General features: G+C 42.8%; 1 protein-coding gene across 1 annotated transcript in view; it reads right to left on the bottom strand.

The window, feature by feature from the left end:
- Positions 1-27,422, bottom strand: part of MOB3B (MOB kinase activator 3B) — a 96,796-nt gene that overhangs the window by 5,785 nt on the left and 63,589 nt on the right. Inside the window, exon 3 of the mRNA XM_063294995.1 lies at positions 8,118-8,320. Within this exon, the coding sequence (XP_063151065.1) occupies positions 8,118-8,320 (203 nt within the window). The remainder of the gene's footprint in view (positions 1-8,117; positions 8,321-27,422) is intronic.

Below are 27,422 nucleotides of genomic sequence, written 5' to 3'. Positions count from 1 at the left end.
TATTTGCTAACTTTATTTGTTACTTCCTTAACAGTCAATGAGATGGCCAGTGTAACAGTTAGACAAACAGCACTGCAAAATTCCAAATATGCCACTAAGTTCCTGCCAGAAGTTACTATTCCAGGAGGGAGCAGAGTCATTAAGAATCATGTACCACACTAAAATCTCTTTATTCACAACTTAATAAACAAACTTTCAGCTCAAATAAGACCAAGCCACCTAACTGGCAAATTTAGGACACTGGTTCCTTACTCCAGGCTATTTAGGACACTATCATTCCTTAGTCCAGGCTAGAAGGAAGAAACATTTCTCTGTTGGAATGACTTTTTTTAGTAACTCTAAGCCTGCCCACTATGTTAAACACAGCAATCAACAATTATTGTTAGATTTTTATCCTGTATTCATGCATGCATGCATGCATACACACACACACAAACATACACACACACACACTCATCTCAAAGTGGGACAAACATACCCCACAACAACCACCCTGTGAGGTGAGTTGGGCTGACAGAGGGTGACTGGCCCAAGGTCACCCAGCTGGCTTTCATGCCTAAGGTGGGACTAGAACTCACAGTCTCCTGCTTTCTAGGCCAGCACCTTAACAACTACAGGTAGTCCTCATTTAGCAACCATAATTGGGACCAGCAACTCGATTGTTAAGTAAAGGGGTCACTGTGCTTATGATCTTACTTCTTGCTTTATAGACCTACAAAGACTGAAAATGTGTGGATTGTTTTAAAGTTAATTTTTAATCACCAACATAACTGCAAATGGTCTCTAAACAATGCAGTCACTAAATGAGGACTACCTGTACACCAAACTGGCTCCTATACTTGCCGCTTCCCCAGAATTGCAATATCTGAAGAGTTGACAGACATTCTTAAAATCGTGGGGGGTTGAGAAGCTATAGGCAATTCAGAAGCTTGGCAAAATGATTTAAGAGGACCAATACATTTACTGTATATGAATAGTAATAGTATCAACACATACCCCTTTAATTACATATATAGTTAATCCACATTTAAGTACTGTATGTCTTCTAATTCTTGCTTATGACCCAGCTATAAGAAACTACATTCAGTAGAAGTGTAATAATGAAGCATCAGTCTTCTAATTCAATTGATGACTTCTAATAGAATGGGTATGTACTTTACAGACCTTTCATTTATAAACTTTCCTGCTTTACCTCTGCTAATTTGCTTTTATATAACTAGGAGCCCAAGTCTTATCAATATCTATAAAAAAAGTGGGTAAAACTTTTTTGTCATTTGTCCAATTACTGGTGCACCATTTGGTTTCCTGCTTAAAAAATAAAACAAAGCTAAACTACATTTACCTAATTCAGAAAGTAAAGTTTATGTCCATTAACAAAAGTACACCGCTAAATCACTTAAAGCAGACAGGAATTGTGAATTATTTACCATTCCTATTTAGTTAAGAAATTATTATTTTTTGTCCTTTTAATCTCTTTCTATTTAAGCAATTTTAATATACTTTTAATATATTTAAACAAAAAAAAATATTAGGTGCTTCACAGCTAACAAAGCTAACAATTTTATTATTGCAGAAACAAAAACATTTAAGTGTGAATTGACTCAAAGCAGGATTTCTGACAGAAACCCTAAGCCTGTTTGGTATTTCACTATTGCCTTAGAGTTAGAGCTCCCAAGGTATTCAGTGTGCATCCTTTGTAATTCAGCATATTCAAATTTGGTATTTCTTTATTTCTGTTCTGTACTTAGTTTTTAAATGTGACATAACTTATTATTACTATTAGAATATAATAATTAGCAGAACCACATTTTCAAGAGCTCCTCTTCCATTTTGCATTTTGATTTATAGCCACTGAGTGGCACCAAACAAATTGCTGTTGTCATTTGACTGAGAAAAGAAACTTCATTATTACTTTGTTGTTGTTGTTTTAAAATAAAGTTACTGGTTTTCAAGTAATTTGCCTGTGGTGCTGAAGCTGATTCCTAATAAATTTTATCAGCTTATTCCTAATCTCCAGTTTGAGTCCAAACTAAATGAAGATCTGTATTTTAAATATATTTCCAGTCCAAAACTGGGATCACCCCCAAAATTGTTAACAAATCACAATGCAATTCCCTATCAGCTTCCAAATTCTGATAACCATTTCAAATGTCACATTATGTACATTTTAATGAATGTTATTCAAAGCTCAAACTGATAATACCCAGAACTCACATTTGAATATTCCTGCTCTACATAATGTTTGAATTATTTCAGATCCAATTTTTGGGTCAGACAATTGCCTGCTTCTGTTCAGCATACAGATCTCTGTTTTATCCTAAGTTTTGCAGTGGGAAAAGAAACGTTAAAAAAAAAAATCACACACAGCACCAAACCTATGTCATGTTCACTGATTCAATGTAGTTTATACATCGTAACGTTTCACATGCCATGGCGCTGATGCGCGTTTGTTTGGGAGGGAGCTGCTATGAGACCTGTATGTGAAATCAGTACAATGGAATGTGTTTAGGTTATTTTCTCTGCTCAAGGACTTTTCCCGCAGACCATCAGAAACCGTTAGGAGCACCTGGGATTGTGAACTTGAGAAGATTCTATGGGGGGAGGGATCTCATTTGCACCGAGGGTTTTTAGTTTGAATTTGGCGTGCTTTCATCGTTCTCAGCTTTCTCTGTGATCCTGCATACTATTCTTTAATAAATCAGGTATCTCTGAATTCCTACTCATGAGTCTGATGGTGTTTTAGAATAGGCAACCATTAGAACCATATAGTGTGCTTTGTTTTGGCTTCACATGTGTGAACTTGGCCATTAACAGTTGGTTCAATAAAATGTGGTTAAGCAAACTGCACTTTAGTGCAGGTTTTGAACTTGGTTATTGCATTTTATACATCTTAGGATTTGGGCTGAGCAAAACCTGCTTCAAACACATCTATAAAATTTAGAACTGACTTCTTCAACTTGGCACCATCCAGAAAAGTTCGTTTACCAGCTCCTTCAAAACATCAGTCAGAATGGCCTCATATGTGGTGAACCTGCTGGTGAGGCTACATTGATTCCTTACCCTCAGCTTTATCGCAACTCCCAGTATTCTCTGCCAGATACAACCTCAATATACCTGAATGGTGTCAGATTGCAGAAGGCTGTCTGAAGGTACTATCTCAGGTCAAGTGTTGTGATTACAGTGGGAATGACTGTACACAGAAGAGGAAAGGACATGGAAATGAAATGAATGATGGTACTATATATTTAATATTTAAACAAAAACAGAATCTTTATTGGTGTGATATAGGAAGCAGCTGCAACAACAAAATGCACTACTGGGTATACATATTTTCAAAAAAGCCTATGTATGTTACAGCGGTTAAAATAAAGGAAATCACACACACATATAAAAAGATTTATATAGGATCAATTTAGCATCAATATAGGAGCAATTTAGTATCAATATCAAAACAAAAATGGGATCTGAGCTGAACCAGACAGGAATGATGGAGTCAAGTTGGACGGACTGTCAACATAGTGTGCAACTGCTGTAAAAAGAAGGCAAATTCCATGCTCAGTAGCATTAGAAAGGATATGAAAATAGAACAGCCAATATAATGCCTTTATAGAAATCAATGGTAAGATCACACTTGGGAATATTATGTACAGTTCTGGACATTGCATCTTAAAGATGTTATAGAGCTAGAAAACATGCAAAAGAAGGGACAACCCAAACAATTGGGGTCTGAACCATCTTCCGTGCAAAGGAAGACTGTAGCATTTGTAGCTGTCTAGTTTAGAATATGTGGGTAAGGGAAGATATGGTTGAGATATATCAAATGACCCAAAGAGCAGGAAAAAGGGAAGTTTTCTCCTTCAGAGTTAAAACTCAGGTCCCCTATTGAAATAAAATGCAGGGAATCTAATTAATTTTGGAATTTGCTGCAAACTTGTGGAAATGGGAGTCAATTTGGATGGTTATAAAAGAGTTCTGGAAAGGTCCATGGAGGATCAGGCAACTAACAGCTGCTAATACTGACTGCTGTGGAACAGCAACAGTGGAACAGGCTGACCTTCTAGCCCAAGCATGTGAGCTTCCCAAATGCAGTCAGTTGGTCACTATGTGACACAGAATGCTGGATTAGGTGGGTCTATGGCTCGCTCCATTCCAGTCCATTCCAATGTTAAAAAAAAAATCCCCTGGTAGTAAATAAACCCATAAAAAGGAATGTAATAAAACATGAAGGTCATTGACCTAAAATATTAATTTTGTGCATTGTGTCTGTGCTTACAACACACCACACCACACCAAGCAAGTAAATAACCATTCCATAAGACACGTATAGGATTTGCTAAAGAAGTCCTTTGAACTTTGAACTAAAGCAGTAAACATGTTTTCTAGGAGCCAAAGCTCAAAGAAATCTATGGTGACTAAGTCTGTACTGAAACATCAGGATTACACTATAAACCTTGCCCTTTAGGGTGGATTTCCAATTTATTTTTATTACAAGGGTCAAGGATTACACTATAAACCTTGACCCTTTAGGGTGGATTCCCCAGAATAATTGTGATTTGGAGGAAGTATCAGTAGGAGGGAGGATTAATCCCATCTTTTGTTTTGCAATTCCTTTCCAGGCTGGTTTCCCCCTCTGCCCCCTTCCCAGCAGACAGGCATTCTGAGGCACATTTTTAGTCAAGAGGAAAAAACTGGGGAATTCCAGAAGGGAAAAAAGCATAGATGGATGATCAGGGCTGAATGTCTATGCATTCAGTGCTCTTAGTTACATCTTCTATGCTGTAAATTTTGCATACTGACAAAAGACACAGCATAGAAAACCTCTATTCTTGCCCTAGAACGAGCTGCTAATATATCATGAATTTGAAAGGTTTGTGATACTACTGTATATCCATATGTAGTCAGTTGTCATCATTGCTTGTCCTTCATATCAGACACTCATCTTTCGATTTCTAATCCAATTCTACTTCACCCAAAATCAGAACTATATCCGAATGGGAAACAGGGTAAAGAGGGAGAATGTAATAGTTTGGGCTGCAGAGGCCGAAATGAAAAGATCGTGTGGGCTTGCAAATGATTGCAATTCCAAAACTGAAGCAGATTTTTCTCCCTCCTTCTTTAAACAATTCAATGCCTATAAAGGCCAAACAACAGATTAATATCTTGGCCACAGACACAAAGCTATTTACTAAGTGTGAAAGAAGTCCGCCCACCCACACATTTTAAGCTCTAGTACTGAAGAATTTCAACTTTATAGTTAGCCCATTTATTATGAAGTCTAGACTGCTGGGCTATTTCGTAACAGTAAGAGAAAGCTTTTCACCATGCAGAGAAATGAACAGATGCCTTAGTAAACATTAACGGAGAAATGCTAAATGTTCCACTTCAGTTAGATACTGGCTAGAAACTGAACTGAAGTTTAGTTTTACTCCTTGGAATGCTACAATTGAGGCGTCATGGAGAATAGAGGCAAGTCTCCATACAAACCATAGGACAAGCTAGCTCCAACGCAAAATTGTTTGCTGAAAAGAAGTCGACTTTGTACGATATGTACGATTTGTAACAGAAAAAGATGGTAGTGAACTATAGTTTCAAGCATCCTTCCCTATTGGCCATGAAGGATAATATTTCCAATTCCTGCCATATGTCCTTGCGCATGGCGAAAAAAATGGCAACGTTGCCATTTTTTTCGCCATGCGCAAGGACATATGGCAGGAATTGGAAATATTATCCTTCATGGCCAATAGGGAAGGATGCTTGAAACTATAGTTCACTACCATCTTTTTCAGTTACAAATTGTACAAAAACAAATTCTATTTCTATATTGCTTCTTCTAAATGTTCAAAGCACTTGGAATATATCATACGTCAATTGAAAGATAAGGAATTTGCTCATATTTGTATATGCAGAATTACTTTCAGAACTATGGCCAAGCTGAAATTTGAGTCACAGACTTTCTCACATGCAACTAATACTCTTTAAGTACAGCACTATGTATGTTGCCTTGCAGAATTGGTGGGTGATCTTGAAGATTATGGTTTTAATTTCATATACCATGTCACTGAAAACTCTCCATACCTTGGTGTTCCCTTAATCACATGCTTTTCATTCTAGCAATAAATATGAAATATTTAATGTAATTATACAGTGGCAACTCTAAGCTAATCAAATGTCACATATCTATAATAAATTCTGAAATACAGTAGTTAGCATAGAACATACAAAGAAAAATATATATATACAGACATACACAAAAAAATCATGGCCCACCTTGGAATATTTTGAAATCACAGATGAAGGAAGTATGTAAGAAGAATTCAACATCAGTACCCTTCCTCTTGTTTTTCTTCACAGAAAACAGGCCCTTGAAATGCTAGAGAATATGGCTGCCATTTTTCAAGCCACTTCATTCTTTGCACAATTATATGTGCCTGTGGGTCCTAAATACCTTCTGCAACCAAACTGGGGCACGTGCACACTCTAAACATGATCAGGAACACTGACAATGTACAATTCTCAAGCCATGGAATATCTATAAGTGAACAGCAGCTCCCATAAAGATGTATTTCCCTGAATGAAAAACTGCAGGGAGACACTAATGGTAGTAGGCCTATATGCCAGCAGTGAGTAGGAACTAATATTAGATCAAATCTCAAGTCCAGATGCACAGTGTCCAACGCATTATCCTAACCTACTAAGCTGGTAGCTCTATCATAGTACATGATAAAGTTATTACTTGCCAGAAGAGAAAGGTAGGCTATATATAAAATAAATCCTGAAACTGAGACTCAAATATTCAAGTGTTCCTGATACAATTTAACAGATTTGTTCAGGTTGCCTGAGCTTTCAGATTCAAATGTAAAGTTTCAAAGTACACACTGAGTACACACATTCAGTTTACATTCTCAGGCTCTCTGGAATGATAAAATATCCACAAACAAGGGGATATTGTTTAAAGTCTTTCCTTCATCAAACATATAAAATTCACTGCTCAACTAGTCTGGCAACAAAATAAGAGTCTGCTTTCTAATTTCTCCTTGTTTCACAACTGTTCTGCAAATGTGACTTAAATTACAGTAATTATAAATAACCAAGCAACCTTTAATCTAATGCAATCCATAGAACACAACATGCAATTTAAAGCTGATTGAGTTGAAGGCTAAAATGCGGTCATATATTCACATGGGGGGAATCTCTTCTATTTGTACCGTATTTCAATAAGATGATATGCAGAAATTTTTTTTACATGGATATAAGGGGAATGCTGACTTTTTGTGTTTGAACATAAAATAAATTCTTTGACTTTAATACAATCAGTTCAGTTCTGGAATGACCACCTATTCCACAGCTAATTAAATTTTACCACAAAGATGTAAAAGAAATCCTAAGAATATTAACAAAAAGTGTCCAAAGTTACCAATGGAAAGTGATGAGATCTCATTAATTTTATCACTTGATGTACAAAGCTTGGACAGGCCCAGCACACTCTGGGAAACAGTAATGAGGTAATGGCATGCAAGTGCCAAAGAGAATTACGGACGCTTAAAATACTTCAACATGTTACGATATGCAAGGTACTGAATGTGTACATGCTCCACAAGGTATAAAATTGCCTGATACTGTGACAGACAATGATCTGCCTAGTCCAGGATCTGCTCTCACTGCAAAGCTCTTTATGGCTGGAAATCCTATCAGTCTTTCTATCCAGGATCCTTTGGATGGTGGTTTGCTACATTTTAGATAATTGTCTTAGTTGTGAATTTGTAACATCAGAGGTCATCCTTAGCTGTAAAAAATTATATAGCAACACATAGTCCAGAGGCCAGAATGAGCTGTGCAAAACTTAAGGAAAAAACATAAATAAATATTGCAAAAATTACAAAAAACCCAAAAACAAACAGTAGATTTTTAGACAGCCAGTAACAAATCTGGTTCTTTTCATAATATATAATCTTCTTGCAAGACAATTTTAAAATCTTTCCAAAATGTATGGATTTTTCTTATTAGACTGTGCATGAACACACACACACACACAATTTGAGCAGAAGAATCAGGTAAACTTAAGGAAGAAAAACAGAAATCTGAGTTTTTTAATGCCTGGACAGAGAACAAATACTTACCAAAGGTTCTAGTTCCTTACGATCTATGAGGTTGAGCTCTGTGACAAAATAATAAAAGTGCTTGTAACAGGTATTGACATGGGCCTCAGCCCCCATTATAATGATGCGATCAAAGTGATGAATGTAAACGTGTACAAACACCCGAAATAGCCTGCACAGGATCTTTTTGCAGATCTGGAGGAAGTTTTTTGGGAATGGTACACCTGTGAATAGAGAAGAGATGATTGACATTTTTGTTAGCTGAAAGTATAATGTTTTTCAGGATATGTTTGCTAAATGAAGCTCAGCATTTACGTATCCAAGATTTTTCTGGGTGAATACACTGGCTGTTGAATTCCCTTTCCCACAAAAGCTCAAACGATGTGGTATTTTCAGTGCTAGATGAATATTTTTTTATTCTCCTGAGAATTAATCTCCTTCCTCCCTCCCTCCCTTCCAACTTATATGGCCATCTATCTCATATAATATTGTATACTTTTGATGCATAACAATAGTTTTTGCTGGTTGTTGTTTTTAAATCAGTCTTCTTCAGAGACTGGTTTCTATTCTGTTGGCTTTCTGGGTATCTGTTATTTCTCTCTGTGATTTTAATTTAATAATAGTAACAACAACCACAACGAACAACCGCAACAACTTTAAGTTGCTAAAGTGTGTAACAGCTAAAATAATGGTTACTGCAACAGCACAGCAAAAGCCTAAAACAGATTTATTTGACAACTTTTATAGACCACTCCAATTTGACTAACTCTCGGTAGTATACATGAGCAAATCAATACCTCTACAATTAAATTCATCACCGAAAAGCAACTACCGATGCATTTATTATACTGATGACAATAACAGCAATAAAAACAAGTACTTCAAATAGTCTTACAGTCCAAAGGTCTGCAGAAAAAAAATGTAATAATACAGCTAGCATTCATTAAAACAACTGTGGCATACTGTCATGGTGATTATAGAGAACAGAATAACAATCAGAGATCCCACACTTTGTTAATCCAATACTATGCAGATAATTTGAGATTCTACCACTTTACTGGATTTTTGTGTTGAAAGGGGCATTACATGAACCTTCAGAGTGGTACTATACCTCACCAAAGTCTTCACAAAGCACCCTTTCAAAGTTGAAATGAGTAACATGGCCATGTTGCTCTGACTTGCTCTGTTTCTGAGCCCTTCTTAGCCTTTTCCAACTAGGCTCATTCTATCAGAAAAAGCTGAGAGAATTGTTTTCAGCAAAGACTGCAGAAGAGGTTCCCATGAGCCTTTTCAAGCAGCACTGGCTGAATTGCTTCCAGGATAACAGCTTCAGCATATACCCATAAATGTGCTGAAGATGGACAACCCGGAACACCCTTGATAGGCACCAAAGGTCTTCCAGGATGGGCAACTAATGAATGCTGCAGGAAATTCCACAGTGCACACTGAAGCTACCCAACATGGAGTCTCCACCATATTGCTTGGTGAACACCATAGAGGAGATGCCCCTTTCGCCTTCAACAAATACTGCTGCAACACTGGACAGAAGTGGTTCAGAACTGCCCAAACTGATTCACTGAGGCAAAGTGAGTGAGTGCTTTACTCCTGCTAACTAAATCACATTGCCTCTGCAGTGCTAATCTCTTCACTTTCACTTCACACAGGCTTAATACGAAGGTAGCAGGAGTTCCTATAAAACTGGTTGCGCAGTAATAGATGGCCCATGATTTTTATCTTGCCTCCCACATGGACTAACATGATCTGTATGGCAATGTTTCAACAGATTTTCCTCCAGTGGCACTGAAGGTAGGGTGCTGAAACATGCTAAGGTAAATACTAGATGTTAGGCAGTTAACAGACAGGAGCAGGGCTTCTTCTAACTCCCTGCACGTAGAGTGAGCAGCAACAGTAGTCTGATCTTTTCTGACTTAATTTGCCTATCACATATACAAAGCATCAAAAATAAAATCATGCAATTATAAAAATACAGTTAAAAACTGCAAAGCACAATATAAAATCTGTAAATAACAATAATTTCATATAATACAGCAATACATTGCTTTGGTAATTCAAAATCCAAAAGCTATTCATAATAGTACTCTATCTCCTGGCTTGTACATGTGGGAGAAGTTGCTCCTTCAGGTAAATAATGTTCAATCTTTTTTTCAGATTTATATCAGAGCACACAGGTGTTTTGCCGGCACTGCAATGGTCCCCTGTAGAATTCTAGATTAAATTCTGGCTGCTTTGACATATAAATCTGAAAAACAGATTGAACATTACTTTGGACCCGCCTGACTGACACATTCTGGACCCATTGTACAGTAATTTCTGTGTTTTCCTGAAGGGCATTTCCACACAAAACACATTATAATAATCTAGGAGGGAGGTAACCACTGCATGAGTAGTGTGACCAGAACGGGCCTTTCTGGGAAGTGGCACTGGTGGCAAATCAGTCATAATTGCAAATATGCACTCCATGTCACAGTGTCAACTTGCCTTTTGAAGAGCAGCACTGGATCAAAGAAAATCCCCCAAACTAAGTATATGTTTCTTCAAGAGAAAAGATGCTACATCAAGTGCAGGCATAGTCCCATTCATATGAGTAACATTTTCCCCAACTACCAAAGTCAGTGTCTTGTCTGGATTCAGTTTTAGCCTGTTACATTTCATCCAGTCTGCAATATGGCCCCAGCAGTAGTCCATCAAAGAGCCCAACAGACATGATAAAAATGGAAAAGAGAACCAGACCGGAGCATCATCCATACAGAGGTGGCACCCAGCTTGACATCCCCTGATGATTGTTCCCAGTGGCTTCATATTGAAAAGCAGATATCTGCCCTCAACTTAGGAGTGGAACTATGACAAAGCTATTGTTATGAGTACGGATGGTGAGCAGGAAGGGGCCCCTATCCAGGGGGGAAAACGCATGCGTAATTTCGAGGCTTTGAACTGTCATTCAAAGAAATCCAGAACAGACCCGCCTTGAGTTTGGGGGTTTATCTGTCTGGGTTTTCTCATGCCCCTTTAGTTTGGTAGGATTTTCTGTTTACTATAACAGTTTAATAAACACTAGAGACATTTTCTTCATCTCAGCATGGTTTTTGCTTAAACCAGGACAGCAATGCCTTCATGCTCAATTCCCTAAAGTGGACCAGAAGAGTACTGTGGTTGATTACATAAAATGTTGCCAAAAGATCCAAGAGGCTTCTTTTGCCTTTCTGATGATTACAAATAAAAATGTAGGCTGGATATTTCAGCAAGAAAATGATCCAAGATCTCCAAAATGAGATTTTTCATCCAAAGGCTATGTTGGCCCAATGCCCATAATTCCCATCTCATGTGGCCAAAAGCCAGGAAAGAATGAACAACAGACACTAGAATGAAAGTAATAAACAAAGCTTTATTAATAAAATAATACTAATAAAGAAACATACTCAAGGGAGTTGTGGCAAGAGAGGCCACTCATCATGACTTACATCCATGCTTAGGGATCTTTAGCATGCATGTTTATAGCCCTCGGCTTCTCCCTCCCAACTGGCACAGAGAACCAACCTTAAGAGTTATCAATCACAATGCTGACATTTGGTTTTTTATATCAGCAAAATTGTGTGGAAATGGGGAGGATGCCGAGTGCAGGAAATTGATTGGGGAGAACAGGAAGCTGGTTACACGATGAGCAAGAGCAAGAGGTCAATTAAGTGATAAGAGTGAAAGTGGTTACCTTGTAAGTAAGTAAGTGGAAAGGCTAAAAGGGGTAAGCCACAAGCTCATTATCAGAGCTTCACAGCACAGAGAGCCAGCACGTGGCTTCCTTGGAGAAAGCAGAGAGGCAGCAAGAAGAGGCTAGCTTGACCAGGCAAGGTGTCATGAGTGCCGTTGAGCTAAAGTCATCAGCGCAATGGCACACATGACAATGACAAGGAAATAAGTGAAGGGGCACAAGTTAAGTAGCCATCAACCCACAACGACTAACGGCTAACAAACAATAGCTAAACGAATCACGGAACCACCCAAGCCATCAGCGGCAATACAACGGGGATCGCCCAGCTGAAAGCAATCAGCAGAAGAATGGAAACCTGAGGATGGGCGATCCTGGAAACCCTCAACCAATGGCAGGGCAACGCATGGGACAAAGGGGGGTGACGTGACCGTGAGCGAGGGGGCGCTGACCGGCGCGGGGTATTTAAACCCCGCACCGGCGCGCTCCTGTCACTCTCAGCTTTTTTCTACCAACGTTGTACCTACCCTGAAATAAACCAGAACCTGCTTTGCAAACCAGCGTCTGAACGTTATTCAGAGGTAGGCAGCGCATGACATAAAGCTGAGAGTCATAAACTCAGCCTCGCCGAGCCCCACCGGACGACAACGAGCCGCGGGAGGAGTAGACGGCGAGAAGACCAGCAAGATGAGGCCGGAACGGCGCGGGCAAGGAGGGCGAGCCGCGCGGCAAGAGACAGAGGAGGACCGACCGAGGCCAGAGGCACCGCGGACTCCCGGAGCCATGGACGCCCACCCCACCCGACCCGAGCCTCAGCTCCAACCCCAAGGGGAGATGGCGACGGAGGCAACCCGACCGCGGGAGGGAGCAGCACGACTTCCGAAACCAGCGGAGGACCCCGCGCCCCACATCGCACCCCAGCAACGGGCGTGGAGCGACAGCCCCACGGTGCTCAACACGGAGGAGGACGACGGAGACACCCATCAGACGGAGGAGGAAGCGGACCCGCGGCGGAGGGACGATGAACCCCACCGGCAACCCACCCCCGAGGACGCGCCAACGGAACCGGCCCCAGCGGCGGCGCGGGCTGTGGACGAGGAGGCACGAGCTGAACTCGCGGCCATGCGGGCTCAGCTGACGGAACTCCGGACCATGCTCCAGGCGCTTATGCCCCCCACGCCACCCAACGACGTCCCCGCACAAGCCCACACCCCGAGCGAAGCACCGAACCCACACGGGCCAGCGGAGAGCCAGCAGACGGCACAGGCGGCCGACACCACACCCCGGGAAGCGAGAGGCGGGGCCGCACAAAACGCCCGGGCCCCAAAGGACTTCCCCATCTTCTTCGATGGGACCCCCTCAAAACTCTCGTTTTTCATTACCAACGCTAGGGAGTTCATGGGGAGGCACGGACACTCCTATGACTCCGAGGCCGACAAGATCGCCGCCGTGGCGATCAAACTCCAAGACAGGGCGGCGGACTGGTACGTCCAACTGTACGAGTCCAGCTCCCCCGCCCTCGCCACCTTCCCTGCTTTCATCAAAGAGATGAAAGACTACTTCGAAGACCCCCTAGCTAAAGTACGGGCGAAAAGCGCACTCCAGAGACTTAAACAGGGCACACGCACGGTCCCTGACTACGCCCTGGAGTTCAAAGCCCTCGCGGGAAAGGTCTGCGACTGGTCTGAGACCACCCTGCTGGAAATCTTCAAAAGGGGGCTCAACCGCGACGTTCTCCAATGGGCCCTCTACCGCGACGACCCAGAAACGTTACACGGGTGGATCCACCTCGCGGGGAGAGCCGAACACGCGCACCGCACCTTCCTTATGACAACCACGGAAGACACAAACTATGTCGGGAAAAAGGTACCCGCACCACACGGGGGGATGGCCGGCCCCATATACCCAAAAAAGAGGTTCAACCGGGAGCCCTGCGGGAAGTGTGGCAAATTAGGGCACAAGACGGCGGATTGCTTCGCCAACCGACCGCCGACCAGCGCGCCCAAGCCCGCCCCGAAAATTAGCCCCAAACCACCCAACCCGGGGCCGCCCCCTCACCGCCGAATGACCGTGGCCACAGCGACACCGGAAGAGGGCTGGGACGCGTACTGGGGGGAAGAGGACAATACCGACCCCGACCAGCCGGCGGGAAATGCTCCCCGCCTGCTCTGAGACGCGTGGCGAGGCAGGCGGTGGGACAGCAACGCGGACCACCTCAACGAAACGACAAAAGCTCCGTAATAATGGCAGCAATCCAACTCTCTGCCGGCAACGGAGCCACCACGGCCGCGGCACTAGTGGACTCGGGGTGCTCAAAAAACCTCATCCACCCCGACCTAGTCGCCAAACTCGACCTCCGCTGCTTCCCCCTCCCCACGCCGCTGGCATTCCACCAGCTGGACGGCTCTACAGCGGGAGGGAAACCAGCCACGCTACAAACCGAGCCGGTCACCCTGCAAATGGGCACTCACACCGAGCGCACATCGTTCGTAGTCACGCCCATCGGACGGCCCATTGCAGTCCTGGGGATGCCATGGCTCGCGAAAAACAACCCGCGGATCAACTGGGCGACCCGCACCTTCACATTCGGCGACGGCGAGTATCGAGCACCAGCACCAGCTGGCAAAAGCAACCCCACGGTAGGACGAGCGGAGGCGACCACACAAGACAACGCCGCTACCACAGCAGACCTACCAGAACAATACGCCGACTTCTCCGAGGTCTTCGGAGAGGCAGAGGCAGACCAACTACCCCCCCACCGCAAGACGGATTGCCGGATCGACCTACTGCCCGACGTCCCCCTACCTAGACCAAAGATCTATTCGATGACCCCGAAGGAGATGGCAACCCTCCGGGAGTTCATCGATAAAAACCTAGACAGGGGATTCATAGAGCCAGCATGCTCACCGGTCGGAGCCCCCGTCTTATTCCGGGAGAAGAAAGACGGGACCCTACGGCTCTGCACCGACTACCGGGGCCTAAACGCGGCTTCCCTGTCCAACAAATACCCCTTACCCCTGGTAAAGGACATGCTCGCCCACCTCTCCACGGGCAAAGTCTTTTCCAAATTGGACCTTCGCGAGGCGTACTATCGCATCCGAATCAGGGAGGGGGACGAATGGAAGACGGCGTTTAACTGCCCCCTAGGCGCCTTCCAGTACAAGGTACTGCCCTTCGGACTCGCGGGGGCCCCTGGGGTGTTCATGCAGCTCATCAATGAGGTACTGCATGAACATCTGTTTAAAGGGGTCCTGGTCTACATCGACGACGTCCTCATTTACACAAAAACACACGAGGAACACGTAACCTTAGTCAGGCAAGTCCTCGACAAGCTCAGAAGGGCGCAGCTCTATGCAAAGCCTACAAAGTGCGAGTTTCACAAAGAGCGCCTAGACTATTTGGGGTATCGAATCTCCGGGGACGGCATCGAAATGGACCCCGCAAAAGTCGAAGCGGTGCTAAACTGGGAGCGGCCCCGCAACAGACGGCAACTACAGAGCTTCCTGGGATTCGCGAATTTCTACAGGTCCTTCGCCCGGGGGTTCGCTGAGATAGCCCTCCCCTTAACGGACCTCCTCAAAACCAAAGGGGTGGGGGACACCCGACGCGCCAAGAACCCAGGCACAGTGCTGAATTGGACTCCCGCGTGCCAGACCGCATTCGACAAGCTGAAAGCGCTGTTCACGACGGAGCCAATCCTCGCACACCCGGACCCAGAACGGCCGTTCGTGGTCCAAGCCGACGCCTCAGACTTCTCCCTGGGAGCCATCCTGCTACAAAAAGACTCCACGGGGCTCCTGAAACCATGCGCCTACCTGTCAAGGAAGTTCTCCGAGACAGAGAGGCGATGGCACGTCTGGGAGAAAGAAGCCTTCGCGGTGAAATCGGCACTAGAGACATGGCGTCACCTACTCGAGGGAGCCACCCAACCATTCGAGGTCTGGACGGACCACCGGAACCTCGAGGCCCTACGAACGCCCAGACGCCTTAGCCCAAAACAGGTCCGATGGGCCCAATTCTTCAGCCGCTTTGATTTCCAGCTGAAGTTCATGCCGGGCAAGAAGAACTTCCTGGCCGACGCCCTCTCCCGGCTGCCCCAAGACGAAGAGCCCGCCCCAGACACCATTGGGACGGTCCTATCCGCCTCGCAACTGGGAATGGCCGTGACCACCCGAAGCGGCGCACGGAGGCAGCTCGACGCTACGGCGCAGCCGATGGCGGGACAACCGGCGACGGAAAGAAGCCAACCGCAACTACCAGGGGGAATGCGCACGGACCTCGCCGCCGCCCTCAAAACCGACCCCTGGTTCCTGGCAAACCCCGACAAGGTAACGATGGCGCAAGACCTGGCATGGGGGGAAGGCAGAATCTACGTCCCGGACTCGCAACGCCAGGCGATCTTGCATAGGTCACACGACGCCAAGCAAGCGGGACACTTTGGGTTCCTCAAGACCCTACACCTAACACGGCGCCAATTCTGGTGGCCCGCGCTCAGGCGAGACGTAAAAACCTACGTGGTGTCCTGCCCAACGTGCGCTAGGGCCAAACGGGCACCAGGCAAACCCGCGGGGCTATTGCAACAGGTGGCAGAACCCTCCCGCCCATGGGAGGAAATCTCTATGGATTTTATAGTGGACCTCCCACCCAGCCAGAAGAAAACGGCCATTTGGGTGGTGAAGGACTACTTCTCAAAGCAGGCCCACTTCATCCCCTGCACGTCGGTCCCATCCTCACAACAACTAGCCAAACTCTTCCTCATCCACGTGTACAGGCTACACGGATGTCCCGCACGTGTGGTGACCGACAGGGGCACACAGTTCACCTCCAAATTCTGGCGGGCCTTCCTGAAGCTGACGGGGACCCAACAGGCCCTATCTACGGCTTGGCATCCGCAGACGGACGGAGCCACTGAGGTTCTTAATGCCACCTTAGAGCAATTTATACGATCATATACGAACTACCACCAAGACGACTGGGCTGAACTGCTCCCGTTCGCCGAAGTCGCATACAACAACGCCGTCCACACGAGCACGGGGAAAACCCCGTTCGAAGTAGTCTCGGGGCGCGACTTCGTCCCCATACCGGAGCTACCTCAACCCCCGGAACCACAGGTGGACGCCAGCGACTGGGGACGGAAGATCGCGGAAGCATGGCCAGTAATCACGGCGGCGCTGAAGGAGGCACAGGCTGCTTACAAAGAGCAGGCCGACAAGCACCGGCGCCAACAACCGACGTTCCAGGTGGGGGATATGGCCTATCTCTCCACCAAGTTCCTAAAGTCAACCCAACCCTCGAAAAAACTGGGGCCTAAGTACATCGGGCCGTTCCGAGTCACGCAAATAGTGAACCCGGTAGCAATACGCCTGGACCTGCCACACAACCTCCGGAGACTCCACCCGGTGTTCCATACCAGCCTCCTAAAACCGGCAACCACCTCCCGATGGCACCCAAGCACGCCACAGCCCGCACCGCTAATGATCGACGGGCAACACCACTTCGAGATCAGGGACATCCTCGACTCCCGCAAGCAACGAGGAACTCTACACTATCTGGTCAGGTGGAAACACTTCCCCCACCCGGAATGGGTGGCGGCGCACAACGTTAACGCGCCTGACCTGACCAGAGCATTTCACCGGGCATACCCCGACAAACCGCAATCAAGGTCAGCAAAACCAACCCCCCCCGCGCAGGCCCCCCCCGCCTCCCGTGCCCCAAGGGAAAGGGCCCCCCCCAAGCCCGCGACTTGGGTGGACCTTCCCCCCCCCGGGACTCACTCCCCCCGCCCCGGGCCCACGGGGTGGTGACAAACGATCGCCAGCACCCTCCCCCCGCCCCCCGGCCGCGGGGGAGTGGCAAGCAAGTCAACAGGGCAACCTGGGGGCAACGCCCAGGAGACACAACAAAGGCGACGCACTCTAAATAAGAAAAGAAGGGCCCTACCTGGAGCTGAGCAGCACCCGACCAGCCACGCCTCTCGCCTCGCTGAACTGAGCCAAACAAACAGGGTGTGGTTGGAGCATGCACACGCCAGGTCAGAACCCAAGCATGCGCACCATGGACACACCCTGGGAAGGCACGTGGTAGAGGGAGGAGCAAAGGGAGGGGCGACAACTACTCCGGCGGGAACTTTGAAAAAAAAAAAAAAAAAAAAATGTGGCGTTTTGACAGCTCCACGGGGAAAACCAAGAAAACCGGGGGAGAACACTATTTGAAAAGGGGGCAGTATGTCATGAGTGCCGTTGAGCTAAAGTCATCAGCGCAATGGCACACATGACAATGACAAGGAAATAAGTGAAGGGGCACAAGTTAAGTAGCCATCAACCCACAACGACTAACGGCTAACAAACAATAGCTAAACGAATCACGGAACCACCCAAGCCATCAGCGGCAATACAACGGGGATCGCCCAGCTGAAAGCAATCAGCAGAAGAATGGAAACCTGAGGATGGGCGATCCTGGAAACCCTCAACCAATGGCAGGGCAACGCATGGGACAAAGGGGGGTGACGTGACCGTGAGCGAGGGGGCGCTGACCGGCGCGGGGTATTTAAACCCCGCACCGGCGCGCTCCTGTCACTCTCAGCTTTTTTCTACCAACGTTGTACCTACCCTGAAATAAACCAGAACCTGCTTTGCAAACCAGCGTCTGAACGTTATTCAGAGGTAGGCAGCGCATGACACAAGGGTTCCTGTGCAGAATTTTCTATCGGAGTTGTAATCCAGCACATCTGGAAAGCAGAAGTCTGCTAAAGGCTATTTTAAACATCTCACCATAGTGCTCACAGTGGATAGTACTTGACTGCATACTCCACAGAAAGTAGATAACAATATTTGTTCTTGCATAGTCATCTTACTGTGACATCATGAATTACGTAGACATATTCCAGATAATTGCCCTCTGCCTCTTAAATCACAAACATGAGAAGAGATAGCGATAGAAAGATTAGCAAGAACACAAGACAATGGACTCTGCTTAGGGAACTGTTGACTTCATTTTGAGATATAACCCACATCCTTCTAAAAGCAGCAATATAGAAAAGTGTCATTCAATGAAGAGTTATATATAGCAATCTGAAACCACTATTCTCATTGCCATTTGCATTCTTTGTTTCAAGTTCAATCATTTGATGGATATCTTGCCTATAATAACTATTGTGCTCCATAAGCAAGTCATTAGACTAGTCAGATAATTACAAAAAAAAAAACACCTGACAAGGGAACTAAGGCAAACAATCCCTATAACGAGTCCCCCATTGGGGGAGATGGGCAGTGATACAAATTTAAATAAATAAATAAATAAAAATAAAGTCTGACTATAGTTCAGAATATATGATTAAACATGTAACATCAATACTTGAAAATAAACAACATTTCAGCTTTTTGTCAAAATGTTCAATTCATTCCAGGATAAGTTGGGAGTGGGGATGACATATTTTAACATATGTTACTGCAAACTATTGTACAATATCTTTAATTTCAAATGCTAGCAAAATAATGCTTAGGATCCTCCAGCACAGATTAGAGCCCTACATGGAAAAAGAGATCCCAGATGTTCAAGCTGGCTTTAGAAAAGGCTGAGGAACATGACACATTACATAAGTTTCTCATGAGGACAATGAGATGTTCTGGGATTCCCGAGGAGCCGCTGGCAGGCACTATGGAGTGCGCGAGTGGGGGGATACTGTGATGGCTGCAACTTTGTGGACCAGTTTTAAATCCCCCTCATTCAGCACTGTTGTAATTTTGAACAGTCGCTGAAAGAGTGGGTGTATCTACCTGTACAGGTCAGGAAGCCACAGTATAGACAGAACATGATGAAACAGACAGACTCTAGGTTGGCAAAGGAGTGCGACAAAGCTGTATATTCTGCCCTTATTTATTCAATCTATATGCTAAATACATATTAAGGGAAGCTGGATTGGAAAACGATGAGCATGGTTTTAAAGCTGGAGGAAGAAACATTAATAGCCTGCTTTATGCTGATGACATTATTTGTTTGTTTATCGTATTTTTATTGCCGCCCATCTCCCCCACTTGGGGGAACCTGGGTGGTTCACAATAAAACAGCATAAAATACAATAAAATCAGAATAATATCAATAAATATACAAATATTTAAACATTACCCTGACAGCTGAAAATGCAAAGAATCTGCAAGCCCTACTAATAAAAGTCAAGGAGCACAGTGAAAAAATGGGAGTAAATTAAATGTAAAGAAGATCAAAAAATGACCAAAGGTATGATAACCAGCCTTAGATATAGCTTCTGCCTTTTAGGATCAACCATCAACAGTAACAGAACAAGCAGTCAAGAAATACTCCACAGACTAGCACTTGGTAGAATAGCCATGAAGGCCTTGGAAAAGATATTCAGATGCCATGATATGTCTATACCTACAAAGATCAGAATAGTGCAAACAATGGTATTCTGTGTGATGTCTGATGGAAGCAAAAGTTGGACTCTGAAGAAGAATGTTGGTGCTTTTGAATTTTGGTGTTGGAGAATACTGCTGAGAATACTATGGACAGCCAAGAAAAGAAACAAATGGATCACTGAACAAACCAACTCAGAGTTCTCACTCAATGCTCAAATTATCCTACGTCAGACATATTATGTGAAGACTTAGCTCTCTGGATAAGGTACTAATGCTGGGAAAGGTGGAAGGAAAAGAAGAGGAGGAGGATCAACAGCAAGTCACAGTGATGAAGGGTGCACCATTGGAAGACTTGAAAGACCAGTTCAGTTCTGGTTAGGGACAGATTGTCATGGAGAAAATCTATCTATGAGGTTGCTAAGAGATGACCCTGACTTGATAGCACATAATCAATGCATAGTACTCTCTGGTTTGATTTAAAGTCTTATAGACTAGAGAATAGAATTCATCAGCCTTAATTTGAAAAAAAAAAAACTTAAATCCAAAAGCTAATATTTTGTTTTCAATTAAGTCAGTTCTCTCTTAAGTTGAGCTTACTTCATGATAGCTTCATACATCCATGTACTCTTGTTAACAACAAGGAAATGGTGGCTTTTGCTTTTTTCCAGGATGTTTCTTTGTCTAGATTACAGATCTGAAATGTCTTTTGGTCTCCTATCCAAGTCCAACCCTCCTTAGATTTTTGAGAACTGCCAAGGTTGGCTAGGTTCTGCCACCTAACAGGGCTTACTTGCAATTACATTATTCTAATTGTAAATATAAAGCCTAATTTTAATGTAAGTGAAATTACTACTTGGTTGCATAGCAGATTTCAGTTTAATACTGACCTCACTGTAGTTATTATGGTTGGAAGTAAGCCAAGCAGAAAGTTAAAGAAATTCTCAAAACCAATCCATACCGATGTTACTTCTATCTACTTTTGGAAGAAAATTACTTTTTAAAAGTATTTAGTTTTATGGTTTCTCTTTTTCTGTACTAAAAATCCATGCCAGCCCACAGCCTACACATACCTTATATTCTGCTTTCCCAATGTTTTACAGAAAAAATGGTATTTAAATTATTTGAGTTATAAAGAAAGAAACACCTAGCATATTCTAAAAGAAGAACTGATTTTACAGGCAGACACTGGAGAGTAGAAGATTAAAGTATTAAATTAGCTCACTAAGCTGTAATTATTAAAGAAGAAATAAAAAGGGGATTTGGGAAAAATTTTGTGCTAGCAGCTACTTGCTGAAATAGGAGAAAAGAATGTATTACTGGATGAATGATTTGGCTCTGGTTCAAGCAGTGTTACTGATTCAGCTCCTGAACAAAGGAGTAAAATAGAACAGACCGTGCAGACCTGGAGTTTACAGTCCTAGGGCTCTACGTTGGGTTCTTCTAAATTGCCATTTACAAATAGTCCATCTATGCACTTCAGAGCCTTACAACTCTAGCCTTGCAGAAACACTGGGTGGCCTGGAAGAATCCTGAAGCTCATCCTCATCTGAAGAACACAATAATCCCTGCAGAGCATTTGTATAACTAAGGCAGCTTCTCCAATTAGCAGCTTTCTGTTGTGTTGCACTGTAATTCCCATTATTCTTGCCAAAATTGCAGCATCTGGAAATCATGGGCACTGGTGTCTGCTATTAGTGGACATCAGGCTCAGGAAGACTGAACGAAGATATATGACATAACTTCAGGTATCACATGGAGTGGTCAACAATCCAGAAAGTAAAAGCAGAAAGTAAGCTGAGATGTTTCATAAGTGTCTAAAGTTTGATACATGATATATGTTGGGGAAGCTGATTTAATCAATTCCATCAGGGAAATGTTGAAGTACCTCAGGATCCATGTAAAAGCAGCTATCATGGGAAGAATTTTACACATCCTGATAGCCATGATGGGCTTGTTTGCTGGGAATGTTGGGAGATGTACTTCTAAAACATCCAGAGCAGAGTTCTACAAACCTCCAAGCACCATAAATCTACCAATGGGCCAAAATGATTGGCTCCACTCATTCAGGGAGGCTCTGCAGTCCACAAAAGAGGCTGATGAGCTGCATTTTTCATTTAGTGATTTTCAAAGTGGGCTCTGTGGAACTCCATTAGATATTCTGTCACACAGCCTTACCATATTTGTGCAGCAGAACACACTGACTACCTCTACTCCACCAGCTGGACCCTACATTTTCCTAATGTTTATTTAGTGGTTCATGGTTGGAAAAAGTTTGAGAAGCACTCATCTAGAGTAAATCAGGTTGGGGAAAACTGCTTTATACATCAGATCTACACACAGAGACATAAAACTCTATGCTTAGCACTCTATCCAATAATCAACACACATGAGAAAGCAATTCTATTTTTTTCTCTCCAAAAGTTTAGTCAAAGGGGGAAAGTAGAGAAGAAAAAAGAAAACAGACTCCCTTGATGAGAGATTATGCCATTGCATAATTAGTTTGGAAACAAATTTAAGCTTAAATTGCAGTGATGAATGTACAAGCTTGAAGAAAACCCAAACATCATTTGTGAATTTCAGGAATGGAAATTAACACATTCCCTTCCCTTTTTCATAAGCCAGAGTTTGAAAAGGACTTCTTATAGCTGCACCTCCTCTGCCACTAAGAACAGACCAAGCTTCCAAGCCAGATGTTTCAATTTATCTCAGTATGTTAATAAAGGAAGTATCTGTCCTGAATGCCAAAGCAAACAACGCCAGTGATGCGGGACTCAGTTCCTCCCAAAATAACCTAACAGCTGCAAATGGTTAGGTAAACTGGACTACCTACTAAGTATCTGCAGCTTTCCAGATGTTGACCCTTCTGCAATGGCCCAATTGAAGAAAATGGAAAACAGACCGGAGTTGTAATATAATCTGCATACACAGATCAATCAGTTTATATGAATATTATTATGACTAGGAGAATCTTGCCTCCTTCAACTCTGTTCAAATTAATCTAGCACATGATTGGTACGTAATACTTATGCTCATTTACAATGGAACAATGTTACTTATCTCTATCTGGACTGAATCAAAATCTAGCCTAAATCAATAAATAATAATGTTCTCTATACCAGCGGTTCCCATCCTTTTTGGCACCAGGGACCAGTTTCGTGGAAGACAATTTTTCCATAGACCGGGGGGGGGGGGGGGGGGGAGGATGGTTTTGGGACGATTCAAGCACTTCCTCTTTTTCCCGACCTTTTATTCTTTTTCTTCGCACCATTTGAAGATAGGAGCCAATGGGCTTGCTTTCTCTGACAGGAGGCGGAGCTCAGGCAGTAATGTGAGTGGTGGGGAGCAGCTGCAAATGCTCAGGCTGTAAATTCGCTCGCCCACCGCTCACCTCCTGCTGTGCGGCCCAGTTCCTAACAGGCCACGGACCAGTACCGGTCCGCGGCCCTGGGGTTGGGGACCCCTGCTCTATACTACGAGTTGATCACCAGAGTTTTAATTCTGTTCATGAACAAATTATCTCAGAACTATGCAAATCCAATGAAAAATGCTGAATTTGTGAGAATGTGTAACACTGTGGAAGTTCTGCCTCTGGTATTTTAATGTGAAATTGCACACTATATACAGCTCAAATCTGAGGCTTGTTATCAGAGAAGTAACCAGACTTAACTCTTGAAAAAGTTAAAAAAAAAAAGGTAGGACTTGTGGAAGAAGAGTGGAAATGGAAAACTTGTATTACAAACTATTTTCAGGAAATTCCAGATATATATTTTATTTATTTATTTATTTATTAATCAAATTTATCACCGCCCATCTCCCAAAATTAACACTACATTACTAAATTACTACTAAAGAATTATTACTAAACTTTGAGTGACTCTTGGCAATTTACAAAATAAATTATGAAAACAAAAAACAGTAAAATCAAAAGACTTGTAGTATAGATCTTTTACCACAGCTTTTCCCAACCTGATACCTTTCAGATATTTTGGAGTATAATTCTCAGAAATCCCAGCCAACATAATTGTTGGCTATACTGGATGACCATTCTAATTGTAGACTAACACCTCTGGAAGTCAGCAGGTTGGAAAAGGCCATTTTACTAAGTTTCAGCATATCTGAAGGGAATTAAATTCATATAGTATTTCCTTTACAATAGCATAAACAGGAAACAAACTTAGTCTACAAAAATACATATTTTATAAACATAGAACCATATTAGGGTTGTGCAGGCTTTGCTGTCAAAGTACAGTTGATAAGTTACACCAAGGGAACAATAGATGATCAGACTCAGAAACCATTCTCAGAAAGGGAAAAGTGAAAATAGCTGGATATCACACTGGCACCAAAAGCCAATAATACAATCTGAATGAACGATTACCACACTCATATTATTAAAACCAACGAAAGAGCAATGCGCTGGAAGCCATTTCCTCTACTTTTATTTGTGATCATTCTTGATAACTGATTGTTGTTAAAGAACTTTTCAGGACAATTAGAGAGTATGAGATAGGGCAGTATGAGTATTATCTGGTGAAGATAAAGAAAATGGTGGCCTTTCAACACTGAAGCTATTTAATTAAAGCACTTCCTTCTTTATATAAACCTCTGGAAGATGATGCTGGGAACTTACTTTATTTTATGAATATCAGTGTAAATAATATTTATTCAATTTTTGTATGATACATCCGGAAGTCTATTACTGGTTTATAACCAAAACATAAAAGTTAAAATAAAAAATGCAAAACAAATTAAATTTATCAATCATTAAACACTAGTTCAGAGAGATGTGCTCTAAACCCAGCAGACAATGAATTCCAGAGATCTGTGGTGGCTACAAGAAAAGCTCAATCCTGAGGTGTCAATATATTTGGCAACTGTAGGCAAACACCTCAGTGATCCCAAAGAGATGAGTAGGGATGACTAATAAAGAAGGTATCCTGGACCACAGGCTTATATAGCATTAAAGATAAGCACATCTTTTATTTTGCCAAGAAACACATTGGCAGCATGTACAATGACTTCAGCTCAGGCTATTACGATTCTGAAATTAGGTTTCTGGACCAAAGAGATTCTTTGTCCACATTATTATAATCAAAACCTAAAGGTTATTAACCTATACATTTTGTTCTAACAAAGGAAGTAGCTGGTCTTATCAGCCAACTTTGATAAAAAGCACTCTAAGCCATTATCTTACCTGGGAAACCAGAGGAAAATCCAGATATGGGAGCATCCCCCAAATTCTAAAGCGTTCCTTCTACAATCCACTCAGAACAGCTAAATAAATTTTCTCTCTGTAATTATGCCTCCTCCCCTATAATGAACAACTCCCATCTTGCCTAGATTCAGCTTCCATTTAACATTCCCATCCAGCCCTTCACTGAGTGCAGTTACACAGTAGAGGAAGCATATTATTAGCTGTAGATATAAATCTCTTAGAAGTTTCATGCAGATACTGTCATGAGTAAGGACAGATACTGAAAACTTCATCTGAAATGTACCTAGGAAGAAGAACAGAAGCACTACAAAACAACATCTCCTCTTCACAAAGTTCTCGGACAATTTAGAAGGATACCATGGTTGATAGTATTATTAACCACTGAAAAGTCAGTAGGACCCAACATACTCCCAGGAATTCTGAAAGATCATCCATCAAAACAACCAGGGCAATTTCAGTATGCAGCTTTTAAAGTCAGTTGAAAGTGGGTCAATGTAATTCCTTCCTTCAGGACTGCTTGAAACCAACCACTACCTTCTTGAGATCTTATCTAAACATGGGAGGTTAAAGATCAGTCTATAATTGCCCACTTCTAAAAGATCTAATGCAGACTTCTTAAGAAAAGGTATGATTGCCTCCTTTAAATCAAAAATTATCTGCCCTTCCTAAAAGATGGTATTTATTTAGTTAGAACACTTCCTCCATTATTGATTAACCTCTGAAAAGTATTATTGGGAATATTATAGTACATTCACAAAATAAAAGCTTCACTTCCCTGATATGCATGATTAGCCCTGACTTACATCACACGAATCCATGATTTCACTTTGCCCATTACATCATTTGATAAAGTCACTGCGCCCATTACATCACTTGATCCTACAGTTTTAGGCTTTACTAATCAAAACACCATAAAATATTAAGCCCTGAGAATAAGAAATATTGAATGTATTAAGGCAGTATAAAAACTTACTTCTGAAGGCATATAGTGGTCTTCTAATTTTCTATATGAATTATTAGCAAAGAATATCCCACATTTTTTTCTTAGAAGAAGAATGTTGTATATGCTTTGCACATTCATTATCTGGTAACTAAAACACAGAATTGACTTTTGTGGACAAATGTTATATAGTCAGTTGTAATACATACCACTGTTACAAAAGACAGAATCTAACAACGTTAGAACACAACTTTGGACTGAGGCAGCAATTATTTCATTTTATTTATGCACATTTATCATTTTAAAGCAGATGTTCAGAGGGCATTTTGGTTAGGGCCTATGTTAACACAGATGCATGTCAAGTTTGACACCTGGAATTGAGTCACAGCACCACAGGGTCAAGTGGCTTGTTTCATTGCTTTCTTGGCAGCTGGGTTGATAGAGATAGGCAGAATGGAGAAAGCCAGATCAAGAAGGCTGTATGCATCAAAACAAACTAATAAGCAGGCACTCATAAACAAATTCACTCAAATTTCACTCAAAGAAATCAGATGCCAACACACCCAAAAGATGAAAAAGTAAGACACTATGACTGTGCAACACAGTCCAAAAAAGGTACTTCAGACTACCTGGGAACAGCCAATGTCATTGCTGTTGTTGTTTCCATCTTTTTGGAACTTAATCTGAAGCATTGCACAGCCTGATTAAGTATATATTATAAACTATTAGCAAGAACAAATGGATCATTCAGTTAGCAGGATTTTCAGAGAGGACATGCTTCCCAGTGGCTTACTTAAGGATCTCCTTAAATGAAATTTATTTTATTAATTATAGCAAGACAAGGCCTAGCAAATCAGATTTCAAAATTGACTGATGGGAGAAATACACTTGTTTGTAAGGATGCTGGTTCCTTGGATTCTACATCTGGAAGCAAATGCTCAAAAAGGTACTATTCAAAATCATACCTAAATATGACATTCTACAGACATTTAACAGAATAATGCAGCACGTCAAACTTTTTGTTTGACCATTCTCCCACAATACCAGTTTATTACAATAATGCAATTACCTGTGGACG

The sequence above is a fragment of the Candoia aspera genome, chromosome 2 (assembly GCF_035149785.1).
Source record: "Candoia aspera isolate rCanAsp1 chromosome 2, rCanAsp1.hap2, whole genome shotgun sequence".
Classification (NCBI taxonomy): Eukaryota; Metazoa; Chordata; class Lepidosauria; order Squamata; family Boidae; genus Candoia; species Candoia aspera.
Note: the sequence above shows the minus strand (reverse complement) of the source record. Positions and strands in the feature narration are given on the sequence as shown.